The 13,188-nt window shown below is 39.8% G+C and overlaps 1 protein-coding gene across 7 annotated transcripts in view; it reads left to right on the top strand.

The window, feature by feature from the left end:
* Positions 1-13,188, top strand: part of gria1b (glutamate receptor, ionotropic, AMPA 1b) — an 81,329-nt gene that overhangs the window by 21,841 nt on the left and 46,300 nt on the right. For all 7 annotated transcript variants that reach the window (XR_009207260.1, XR_009207259.1, XR_009207261.1 and 4 more), the window contains exons 4-5: positions 10,210-10,394; positions 11,776-11,829. Coding sequence is in view for 3 of the 7 variants with exons in the window: in XM_058416028.1 (XP_058272011.1) it covers positions 10,210-10,394; positions 11,776-11,829 (239 nt within the window). In the remaining 4 variants the exon portion in view is untranslated. The remainder of the gene's footprint in view (positions 1-10,209; positions 10,395-11,775; positions 11,830-13,188) is intronic.

Raw genomic sequence — 13,188 nt, 5'->3', positions numbered from 1 at the left:
CACGATGCTGTTTGGAGCTGTTGGGCTTGGCACAGAGAGCCGGTGTTAGACCGTAGCGTAGTGTAATATTTCCAGCGTCTCTGGTGCAGTGACTTCAGTTATGGCTCCCCGGTTACGCTGAGATTCCACGGTAGAGGGGTTGCTAATTTGCATTAGCCAAATGGCTTATCCGCCTTGATTCGCTCGAGCTACCTTAAATTAACGTGAAAATGATGAATTTACTATAATAAGGTGCAGAACCAAATCTAAAAGAGTGACGCAAATATGATAAGGCAGTTGGTGTCTGCTCTGAATGAACTGAATGGGTTGTGATAAGGTGTACGGGTCTGTACAGGAATATTGAATGAGTTTGGAGGAAATGTATGGAAATGAAGGAAATGGACAGTTTAATTATCCAATCTAGCAGCTTCATGGTCTTCTGGTTTCTTTTTTTTTTTGTCTCACCGGCTCAGTCAAGAGAGTCGTATATGATGTAAACTGGATTTTAAACTTTACGAAGCATCCATCATTCCAAGATTGACGTAAGAAAAGAAGTAGAAGTAGATTTAAACCAGATTAAACTGGAATCTTTAAAATGGCGTATCTTTTCTGTCTATTCAGACAGACTTGCTTGATGCTTAATACAGACAATTCAGAACCATTATTTTGCTGCAAATTGGACTGGTTTGTCATTGAACATTTTTTAAAACTCGTCCCCAGGACTTTTCAGAAGCAAGTTACACCCGTGGATAGCTGTAGGGCCTGAAGCACAGATTTCAGACAGACAATAGATTTCCATGATTTCTCGGTCGGTAAATGAACACTAGACTTTACTGAGATCCTGTTCTGTATATCTGTATATCAGAAGGCATGGGCTGTAGTGTAAGGAATTAGCAGCGTGTACTTCTGTTGTCTCAGCGAGCTTCGTTTCAAGTCAGCTGATCACACTTATGACTAAACGCCATGCGGATTCACACGTTGGCAAATTTACGGCTGTCTCGCGTTACATAATCAGGAGTTCTGTAAAGCCTGCACACTTCTGTAGAACACCTTCAGACACTGTTTTCAATGTTGACATTAAATGTCCTCAAAAAAATAAAGGGATCTACTTTAAAACTGTTTTCAATGAGGACATTAAATGTCCTCAAAAAAATAAAGGGATCTACTTTAAAACTGTGATTATTAGTTGTAGTAATTGAATTTAAAAATGATATGAATATAAAATCGTATTGGATTGATTGTGTATTTCAGACATTGCTGGTCTCTTGGGATTTTTTTTAATGCAGTCTCTAGAGAAAACAAGAAAGAACGAGGCAGTCATACGGGCGAGAAACGTGCTGTTAATAGAGAGCTGAGAGGAAGGCTACTCTTTTGTAATATCTGTTTGCATTCATGCTACACAGAAAAGCATCTCAGAACACACATTACTTACGTTTATGGCGTTCAGCAGACAGCCTTATCCAGAGCAACTTGCATCTATCTAATCCTTTTTATACAACATAGCGATAAGGGTCTTGCTCAGCGGTGGACCTGGGAATCAAACTCACAGTTTTCCATTCATTAGAAATAGCCTTTATTTGTCACATATACATAACAGCACAGTGAAATTCTTTCTTCGCATATCCCATCCTTTGGAGGTTGGGGTCAGAGCACAGGGTCAGCCATGATACAGCACCCCTGGAGCAGAGAGGGTTAAGGGCCTTGATCAAGGGCCCAGCAGTAGCAACTTGGAGGTGCTGGGGCTTGAACCTCCAATCTTCCAGGCAACGACCCAGAGCCTTAACCGCTTGAGCTACCACCACCCCTCAACCATTACGCCAACACCTTAACCACTGAGCTACAACTTCAAACCTTGAAGCAGATATGCAGCCTTGTACTGTATCATAAACTTCATCTCGTACAGTGTGCAAACTGTAACACTGATTTGTGACTCTGTATCTCAGCAAGAAGGTACAAAACCATAGAAAATTTCCTTCTGGGATTCTGTTCCTGCTGCAGTGAGTGAATGATGAGCTCCTTCCAACCAACAAGAAAAGGAAATAAAGGAGACTGAATGGGATACGTTTCCCGGATTTACATATGAAAGCACTAATACAATCGGTTAATTATTAACGGATGTGTGTGTCTAATTTTCACCATCACTGAACTGATCACGGTTCGAGAACGCTCTGTGACACTGAGCTAGAAAACACCTCTGGCGCCCCTCCCACTGCTCTCCTGTTGCCTAGATACTGCAGTGCTCCGGTGCACGGCTATTTTCAAACTTTTAAGTGAGTCCTCTGTTTACACGTGTGTGTGTGTGTGTGTGTGCGCGTGTGTGTGTGTGTGCGTGTGTGTGTGCGTGTGTGTGTGTGTGTGTGCGTGTGTGTGTGTGCGTGTGTGTGTGTTCAAATGAAGCATTTCTGTTTGACCGTTTTTTTTTTTCTCCCTTCTTCCCAACTCTCACAAGTAGAGAGCTAGAGTGAAATGTCAGTACTTACATAAATGTATGTGTCAATAATGGAATGGAAAGTGAATATTGCATGCAGCCTGAGCGCAATTAAACGAGCTGTCGATGTCCACTCGCCAACTCTGTTTATTGAGTGCATTCGCAATAAATCGGACGGCCGTAAAGATTCAGACGATGCACTCCGGCCAAATCGGCTTTAAACACAGAGCCAGCTTTGTTCACAGGAACGAAAAGAGCACCTGAATCTGCTTCAGGCACATTGATTTGGTATTTGGCACGACGTTCGGTGAATATATGAGGAGTAAGTGAGTTTGAGTGACGCTTCGAGGAGACGACACGGGTGCAGACCTGTTCTTTTTTTCGATCAGTTCTTTAGCTCGTCTCCTTCTGTTTCCTTTCTTATCGGCGCTGCTGCAGTAACGTGACGCGAAACCAACGTGAGACAGATAGAATGTGGGTATCGTCTTTTTCGCATGTTCTCTCTCTCTCGTTGTTTCTCTCTCTCTTGCTGTCTCTCTCTCTCCTGCCTTATCTGCAGTTTAGTGCTGCTCAGTGGGTGATAAAGCCGGGCTGCTCTCCGGTGTGAAACAATTTCACAGCTGCTGAGATCTGCCCAAATGTGCCGGCGTGCACAGACGACTGGAGAGGAGAAAGCACAGGCATGGCCAAAACTGGGGAGGCATTTCGAAGTGCAATCTGACACAGTCTTTTAATGAACAACGTTGAGCTCTTGCCAACTCACTGTTCTTTTTATTTTTATGAATTGTCTTTTTTTTTAAAACAGTTACCAGGTTGGATATCTCTTGCCTGGATAAAGTCTGTTAGTTAATTAGGGAATTAAAATGTTTTATAGGGCTGACTGAAACAGGCAAAAATGAGACGTCTACTGTTGGGCCCTTGAGCAAGGCCCCCAGCACTCCCCTGCTGCAGGGTGGGGGTGGCTGCATAATGGCTGACCCTGCGCTCTGACCCCCAACCCTCCATGGATGGGATATGCGAAGAAAGAATTTCACTGTTCAGTAATGACAAATAAAGGCTACTTAACTACAGCTACAGTCACCCATCACCTAATAGTAGTAAATAAGTGAAGCATGGGAAGATGTCAATCAAATCATTCTCAATATATTTAAGTTGCAGCCCAGGCAGCTTATACTGCAAAAAGAGTTTCTAGACACCTGACCATCACATGCCAAGTGTTAGGATCACTAGAACTCAGAGGCTTGAACCTGATCTAGCATGACAATGCCCCTGTGAAACTTTGAGATCTTTGGATTGAACTGGAACACCGTCTGCACCCCAGACCTCCTCCTCCTCATCATCACGAACATCGGTGTCTGATCACACTAATGCTCTTGTATCTGAATGAACACTAATCCACACAGCCATGCTCCAACAAAGGAGCGTGGAAAGCTTCCTAGAATAACAGCAAAGTGGAATAAATGTGGGATGGGGTGATGAAAAAACCTGAGACAGATATGCTGGAGATGATGAGTGGTAGGTTTGTGGTCAAGGCATTGGCCTACTGCTCAGAAGGTTGTGAGTTCAAATCCCAGGTCTACTAAGCTGCCTTTGCTGGCCTCTTAAGCAAGGCCATTAATTCTCAATTAATTCTCAATTGCTCAGAGATAAAATGTAACTTTACATTTGTATAAGGGCATCTGCCAAAAGCTGTAAATGATGACCTGGTGTTCCCATACTTTTGGCCATATCTAAAATACACATCTTAAATACATTGTTTATAAAGGTTTGATAAAAGTACCAGTGACTCAAATATATGACTATTCAACTTAATCATTTAGACATTAGACCATTTTTAGATGAGTAGAAATAGGTTTAATACTCTTACTGTAGATTTCACAAATCCTCAACACATTTGACTATCTTCAAGATATCTTCATTTTTTGCAGTGTAATATCAAATGGTCTAGTCATTTTTTCTCAAAGCAATTTGAAAGAAGAGACTTTTGGAAAGAATGAATGAAGTGAACCAGAACGAATGAAAAGAATATCTAACATGATAATTAGCTAATCTAAATGCATCAGTGTTAGGTCAGTGTATATTTCCAAAATAATTAAATAGATTATGTAAATGTATATGTCTTGGAGAGCAGAACATTAAAACAGAGTTATTTCAAGTGGTCCAAATGGTCATCGGTGTATATCAGAAGTCTGGTTCTAGTTCAGATTTAATTTAAATCAGGGGTGTCCAATCTTATCCAGAAAGGGCCAGTGTGGATGCAGGTTTTCATTCCAACCAAGCAGAAGCTACACCTGATTCCAACTGGATAATCAGTAGATCTTGGCTCTCAGTAGACTCAGGTGTGGCTTCTCCTTAGTTGGAATGAAAACCCGCACCCACACTGGCCCTTTGCGGATAAGATTGGACACCCCTGATTTAAATCATCTTAGTTTTAATAAACTAAGTTAAATTAATTCTGAATATACACCGGTCAGGCATAACATTCTGAGCAGTGCCAGGTGAAGTGAATAAGACTGATGATCTCCCCATCATGGCACATGTTAGTGGGTGGGATATATCAGGCAGCAAGTGAACATTTTGTCCTCAAAGTTGATGTTAGAAGCAGGAAAAATGGGCAAGCGTAAGGATTTGAGCGAGTTTGACAAATGGACAAATTGTGATGGCTAGACCACTGGATCAGAGCATCTCCAAAACTGCAGCTCTTGTGGGGTGTTCCCGGTCTGCAGTGGTCAGTATCTATCAAAAATGGTCCAAGGAAGGAACCGTGGTAAACTGGTGACAGGGTCATGGGCGATCAAGGCTCATTGATGCACGTGGGGAGCGAAGGCTGGCCCATGTGATCCGATGGTTTGATGAGGCCTCCAAATTCCCCAGAACTCGATCCATTCGAGCATCTGTGGGATGTGCTGGACAAACAAGTCCGATCCGTGGAGGCCCCACCTTGCAACTTACAGGACTTGCTGTTACATCTTGGTGCCAGATTCTAAAGCACACCTTTAGGGATCTAGTGGAGTCCATGCCATGACCGGTCAGGGCTGTTTTGGCAGCAAAAGGGAGACCAACACAATATTAGGCAGGTGGTCATAATGTTATGGCTGATCTGTGTATATTATATATGAATTAAGCATATGTATTACTGAGTGTGGCTTCATTGTTTTGAGCAAATATTCCAGCTTCCAGTCTAAATATACAATAAAAAAATTACATTAATTTTAAATAAAATTAATTTTATTTAATTTTATTATTTTTTTGGTTAGGAAATGATGCACGTTGCTACACCACAGCACTGGTGAATGTACAGATCTGATGATGGGGATCAATTTTCTATAACAGAAGCTCTGACAGGAATGCCAGCTGCAAGGTTTATATAAATGTGCTTATTTTTTTATTACATTATCGTTTCTATAGTAACGCTCCATAGAAACTGTTTAGAAACATGTGAAACTGGGTGACTGTTAAAATGACACACACACATATACATATACACACACACACACACATTTTCAGCATCTTTGGTAAGGAGTCTCCAGTTCCGGTATATACATAACTTTAGTATGAATGATTTTGCTGTTTTGATTTGAAGGATTTCAGGCTGCTAGATTTATCTTAAAGAAAGAGACAAAAAAAGAGGTTTATGAGGAGGCTTGTAGGAAAATGCCTGTTTATAGCTGTTGTATTAATAATAATAATCATAATAGTAATAATAAGAACGAACCATTTCATAGACGTTCCTCAACATTTAACCTAGCTACAAATAAATGACAAGTATGTGCCATTCTTTAAATAATTTAAATTGTTGTCATATAAGAGAACTATTCAGTTCGACTTTGCATCTGAACGCATCACACTACGGTGCCTTTTAATATTTTCCTACATCAGCATGCATCTTAGTGTTCTATTCGTTACCTGAACCAGGAACTGTAGCCAGCTTTAGTCGTTCAGTGCTTATGTATTAAAAAATATATCAGTTGACCAAAATTCATAAAGGGTTCAGGTGAGCTTTGTGTTTGTTGCTTCCAATCTTGCGACTCGTCTCTGAGCTTGCAGAAGACTCGGGCTCGATTTGCAAGCAGCAGAAGACGACAGCTGTAATTATCTACTACTAGTGCCACTATTCATTTCCACAACAGGAAGCGCTGTCTAAGCTCCATGATAAATGCAGAATTATCTCATTGCATAAATTTGCTTATCAATTGATTCTCTTAGTCTCTCCAGTAGTCCGTGTATGTCATGTTTATGAATTATACACAGAGGCAGTCGATCACGGGGGCCAGACGGGGTAGATTTATGTCTAACGCTGAACTTGCATACCGTCATATTTCAGCAGACGCGAGGTCAGCGATGGGGGAGCGGTGTCTGATTGGCTGGCTCATTTGTATTCCTCGTCTTTGGGCTGCTCAGATGGCATCTCTTACAAACATTGCTCTATGGATACAACCTGTGCTGTTATTGATCAGCTGTCGGCTTTGCAGGTGCTCCGCAATCTGCCTCAGGTAGATTTTATACCGCAAGGTTTGTTTTTTTTTCTTGAAATCCTGCATTTATCATTTGGACTCAATTCCTCATTAAAATGCACTGGACGAGATCAAGAATCACTGAGTTTTATAAGTGTGACAGATTTTTTAAAATTTTTTTATTAAAATAATCAGTCAAAAAATAACATCCAAACATCCAATTTAGTTACACTGAGCAGCTACAAACTGAATAAAGCTTACAGTTTTTATATTAGTTTATTGTTGTTGTTGTTTTTTTGAGGAGAATTCCTGAAGCCATAACTGCTACCATAACTAGCTAACTAGCTTATTATTTAGACTTTCATTCGAACCCTATATCACAGTTAGCCTGTAGATCGTAAACAATGCCACAGTTTAGGGGGTTTGTATACAGTAGAATATGCATTGCAATATATCTAAACATTACTGCTAACAATGTAGGGATCCTTTGATTAGCATTAGCTTTGTAGAGTGTGTGAATGGCTTATGTTGTGAAGCGGTTTACTAAATTCTCAGAAAGATTTGTGGATCATTCATCAGATGGGATGTAAAAGTACACTCAATTTTAATGTACTTCTACATTTTACTTCTGCTTTTGGCTTGAAAGCTCCGTACATTAAGCCTGAATTCATCACTGCTTTTGTCTTATCTGTCTTATATTTCTAACAAATAAAAAATTGAACAAAACTATTAGCAAACATGAGATCATGGCAGTTAGATAATAGTAATATCTAGCTACTATCATTCAGCTAGTTTTCATGGCCAGGATTATTAGCATGTATGCTAAGCTTTTCCTGCTGTTCCTTGAATCCTTTTGAAAGAGCCATTGTCTTATTTGTCTTATATTGCAAACAAATTTCAAACTGAACAGAACTATCAGCTAACATGAGACCATTTCAGTTAGATAATAGTTACACCTAGCTATTAGCATTCAGCTAGCTTGCATAACCAGGGTTGTTTGCATGCTTGCTAAGCTTTTCCTTGATTCCTTATTAGAGAGCTGTTAATCTGAATCTGATATGTGAATCTGATATTTTTAAATGTGTAAAAGGGTTTATACTTTTCTACTTTGTGAAATATATTGAATGTGTACTGCTTCTGACAAAAATAAATGTAATATGAGACCTTGGTGGACGAGTTTAAAAATGAAAATGTATTGAATGTTATTTTTAAAGGCCCCAATACATTTTACAAGGTTTACTATGTTTTTTTTCCGGGCAGATTTTGGTATCAGGCTTATTTTTGGCATGGATTTTATTGACCATCGGTTTGTTTTTGTCATCCAGACCAGCCTCTACATTTCCATGCAGGTTCATCATCTCTGTTTCCTTCAGACCCTGACTCACAGGTCTGCTTTAATAAACCTAATTAGACTTGTGTGCATGCTACACAGCAGACATGCTGTCATGGTTGGAAAATAACTTCTGTCCAAGGAACAGTCAATTCATTCTCTCATTTTCTTCCCCATATGGAGCAAGCCATCAGATACCTAACCTGAACAGATCAAGAACAAATAGTTCATTTAGCAGCTGGATGATAAACATAGCTGATTTAAAGCAGGCTTGGTTTTTCTCTAGCACCTGTGCCACAGTGTGAGACAGAATCCGCAGAGCAATGAAGTCCCAATCAAAATCACAGCATGAAGTCTAACATCAAGTACTTCTTCAGGAAACTAGCACAACAAGGTCAAGCTGCTTCCATGTCGTTTGCCAAACTCTAAGATTCGTTTTTTAATATTATTTATAATTACCAATCAATTTCAGGCTCTGGTAAAATTTACAACTTGTTAGGTCAAAGTGCTTGAACATCAGATCACAAGTTAAAGAGATTCACAGGGAAAATAATTTGAAGGATTTGTACATTCTCTGCTGGAAGAACTAAATGTTCCTCAACGCTAGATTTATTTCACATTATTTCACATTTTTACCAACATCTTTTCGAACTCCTGTTCATGCTGAGCAGCACAATATTTAACCTCTTTTATATACATGAGCTCACATACACTATATTGCCAAAAGTTTTGGGACACCCCTAAAAATCATTGAATTCAGGTGTTGTTTTCCAGGGGTTGGGCCTTAGTGGGCCTTAGTTCCAGTGAAAGGAACTCTTAATGCTCCAGCATCCCAAGACATTTTGGACAATTTCATGCTCCCAACTTTGTGGGCTCAGTTTGGAAATGACCCCTTCCTGTTCCAACATGACTATACACCAGTGGACAAAGCAAGGTCCATAAAGACATGGATGAGCGAGTTTGGTGTGGAGGAACTTGACTGGCCTGCACAGAGTCCTGACCTCAACCTGATACTGCGAGCCAGACCTTCTCATCCAACATCAGTGCCGGACCTTGTAGTCTCCACTCTAATTCATCCCAAAAGTGTTCTATTGGGTTGAGGTCAGGACTCAGTGCAGGCCAAGCCCAACCCCTGAAAAACAACATCTGAATTCAGTCATTTGGAGGGGTGTCCCAAAACCTTTGGCAATATAGTGTACATCCACATTTGTCTAGTTTGACACGTGATACAGTGCTGCTCATCCCATCCAGCCATATGACCCTCAATGCTTCAAAAGCATTTCGAGTTCAAAATCAGTTGATATCGGTTCTTATTCCGAGCTGATACTGAAGAGCGAATTCATGATCACTAGAGAGAAGCAAATGAGACCCTGTAAAGTACGGCCTCTCACATGTGAGACTCTTTAGTTGAATAATTTCCCTTTTATCATGGACCGGATAATAATTTTAATTGTTTTTAATTTTAAAAACAATAGTACCATCATGACCATTAGAGCTCTTTTATTCCTGAACTTTCCATTCATCCAGATGTAGATTTGAAATGCTGTGTATTATATTAACAATAGCAACATATTAAATTATCATTATTTATACTTGTTTATTTATTTTGTAATTTTAGATTAAACTGGTTGCCATCTTTACCCTCGTATGAGTTAAAAAACGGACCACAGGCCCTCTGGGGTATATGTCATAGACACATGGCGGTCCTTGGACACCACTTTGAGAAGCATGGCCTTGAAGCACTTTCTGTCCGAAAATAAAATAACGGAATTAAATTCCGAAAACCGTCTTTATACTATTAAAGCTAGAGATTCTATTTGTACTAAGGTGAAATAAGAAATCTAAGGAACAGGTGGTGAATCGACAGCGAATATAATTGGTAGTGCATCCGAAAACAGAACAAATTTGTCACCTGATCTGGACTAAGGTTCATCTTGCAATCCTTTTTTCCAGTGCTACATTAAATTACAGGCATCGATGTTTAAATGGTTCTTGCTCTCTCGTGTTCTTTCCCGTAGGACTGACCGTGTTACAGAAGATCCTGGACACTGCTGCAGAAAAGAGCTGGCAGGTGACATCCATCAACTTTGATACTCTTACAGAGGCAGCATTCCTTAACTCCATCCAGGATCTGGACACCAAAAAAGAGCACAAGATCATTCTGGACTGCGAGCTGGAGAGACTTAACTCCATTCTTAACCTGGTGAATATTTTTTTTCTTCTTATTTATCAACAGCGAGATGTGATCTGCATCATCATTTGGTTCAGTAAATTGAGTTAATGTAGTCAGGAAGGCTTTGCTCATGCTCCGTGGATGGATGTAATATTTATGGGATTGGAATTTTTTCAAAATGTTAATTATTTGAGGCATAATCATTTGATTAGCATAAAGGATCCTGCTCATTTATGTAATTATCCAATCAGCCAATCATGTAGCAGCAGTGCAATGTATAAAATCATGCAGATACATGTCAAGAGCTTGAGGTTAGTCATCAGATATCAAACATTAGAATGGGGACCTTAGAAAATGTGATCTTATCATTGACTTTGGCTATGACATGAACTTTCTTTCGTCCTTTAGCTAGGGTTTTTTTAATGTGTAAACGTCTTCAGAATTTATTTTCACACAGAATGCTGTGGAAAAATAAAATAATAATAAAAAAACATTCAGTGGTTGGCAGTTCCTAGCTGCATTTAGTTCCTGTTTGAGACAAAAAATGGTTTCATCTTATCCCATAATAAAGAAACTCTCATTAAATGAGTAGGCAAGTATTATAAAGATACAAAAAGTAAAACGTTTGTAATAAAAAATATAATAAAATAAAGCCTAGTAAAGCAAAGAAGCTACACAGCTCAGTGGTGCCATTGGTAACTGGTTCAGGAAGTATAGCTTACTCTGTTTATTCGCTGATCTTCCACAAATGACAAAATCCATGTGGAACAGTAGACTTGTCAGCATTAATGTATGATTAAAAGGATCAATTCTTCTGTCTCTTTTCTCAAACAGTCGTTTTATAAAGCCCAGTTAAATCGCCAAAGCTATGGACCATGTAATGCCTAGAACTTTGTGAGAGTAGGCGATATTACTGTAGAGGGATTCGTCAAACCTGGTTGCCAGATCCCCAGCCAGTTCTTAAACTTTGCTGGCACAACACAGTCTTTGAGTTTTTGAAAATCCTCAGAGATTTAGGAGTATGAAACCGTAAAGCAGTCAAAAAGCGTGATCTTTTCACTTGTCACATTTTTTTTGGCAGCCATCTTGACGCTCGGGGGCCTTCAGAGCCTTCATTCGGTTAAGGCTTAGAGATGCCAGAGGCTTACTATTGCTCACAGGTGTGTGAAGTCCTGGAGCGCATGTAGTCATTAAGGCCCATAATTGGGGTTCCCATGGTGACAGATGTCAAATCACACAATCTCGCACCCACCCAGGGAGGAATGGAAGACGACATGCAATTAACTGCTAAAAAAATGGGACTAATTAGTTTCTGTCTGGGGATCCTACAGAGATTTAGGCTATAAACAACAGAATGTTGGTATATGCATATGAGCATGTGTAATGGACTGTTTTATGTCTTGCTTTTCAGATTGCAGCGCAAAGAAAGAATCTGAAGAACTATCACTTTATCCTGGCAAACCTGGTAAGTCAGACGTGTAACCAGACACGTAACCGGTGTCTGCTGTGGAGTGGAACAGCCTTATCTTTAGTACATCAGGAAATCAATTGCAGCACGTCACCACCGTTTTCTTACACGTAGTCCCTATCGTTTTTGCTTTTTGTCTGGTCAGAGCGCATGTTCTTTTAAATGCAGAACACAATGCAGACAGATTGCTGACTGCCTGCTGAGTTAGAGACTTATCATCCCTACTTCTGCATGGAAAGCATCAATGTCAGATGTCTTTTCATCTGCAGCTGTGGGAGTGTTGGTGTGAGTGTGAGAGGAGTGTAGGAGTGGTGGTAGATGCTGATTTGTTTTAAAGCATGTAGCATCTGATTTTCTTTTCCTCTGCCGCAGTTTTACTTTATGCAACCTTTCTTCCAATCTGAATAGTGCTAGATAAGGTGTCACATTCAAATAGACATTGTGTTCACTCACGTCGTTTCGCACATCTGATGAAACACCGCGTGACACAGTGAGACGGGGGATGCAGGTTTCACAGCAGGCCGTGTTTCTATATCATTAGCCAAATGGTCTTTACAGAAATGCAAGTCACATCGAAGAACATTAAATCTTTCCTTTTTGTTCCCTGCTGCCTGCTATAAAATGTTTTAATGCAGTATTTTTAACACACCAAGCTCTACTACTGATTTATTATACATTCCGAAGCACTGCAAAACATCAGTTCCATAAATTTGCATGAATAATTGTTGATTTCTAATCCCATACCTTTGGATGTGTTCCACAAGTTAATCTATTCCCATGAAAATGAAGCTCTCTGGTGTCTGTCTCCAATTTTCTTCCACTTTGAACACAGATTCTTGTCAGTTTCACAAGGATGCGCAGTGATGAACTCCTGCTACAAAAATCCCACTTTCTCCTTCTGTGAAAATCATTGTGATCTACAGAGGCGCTGAAGTGGCCTGGTGGATATATTTTATAAGATATAGCCAGTAAATAAACATTTCGAGGCCATTAGTTACTATTTGGAGGCCATGTCATAAGTGTCTCATGGCTACAATATACCAAAATCCTGGCCATGAATTGTCATGAATTATTAGTCTAGTCATTTTGAAAAATCACTCCAGGTTACATGCAGGGTCTAATGGTATATTATCCATGTCACAACTCCAGTGATGCCAGTATGTCATTATGTAGCATTCCAAGATTGAAATCAAGTGGAATATATTTTCAAATCTTCATGCTTTGGTTCTTTGGGTGCCAATCATTCAGATAATACTAGCCCTGAAGTCATGAGTTAAGTGCTTTGTTTAAAAAAATAGATCTTGAGAACATCATGGCCTTAATATATTAAATCAAGGCCGATGGATGGATGGATGG

The sequence above is a fragment of the Hemibagrus wyckioides genome, linkage group LG18 (genome assembly GCF_019097595.1).
Source record: "Hemibagrus wyckioides isolate EC202008001 linkage group LG18, SWU_Hwy_1.0, whole genome shotgun sequence".
Lineage (NCBI taxonomy): Eukaryota > Metazoa > Chordata > Actinopteri > Siluriformes > Bagridae > Hemibagrus > Hemibagrus wyckioides.
This window is presented reverse-complemented; position numbering and strand designations above follow the sequence as displayed.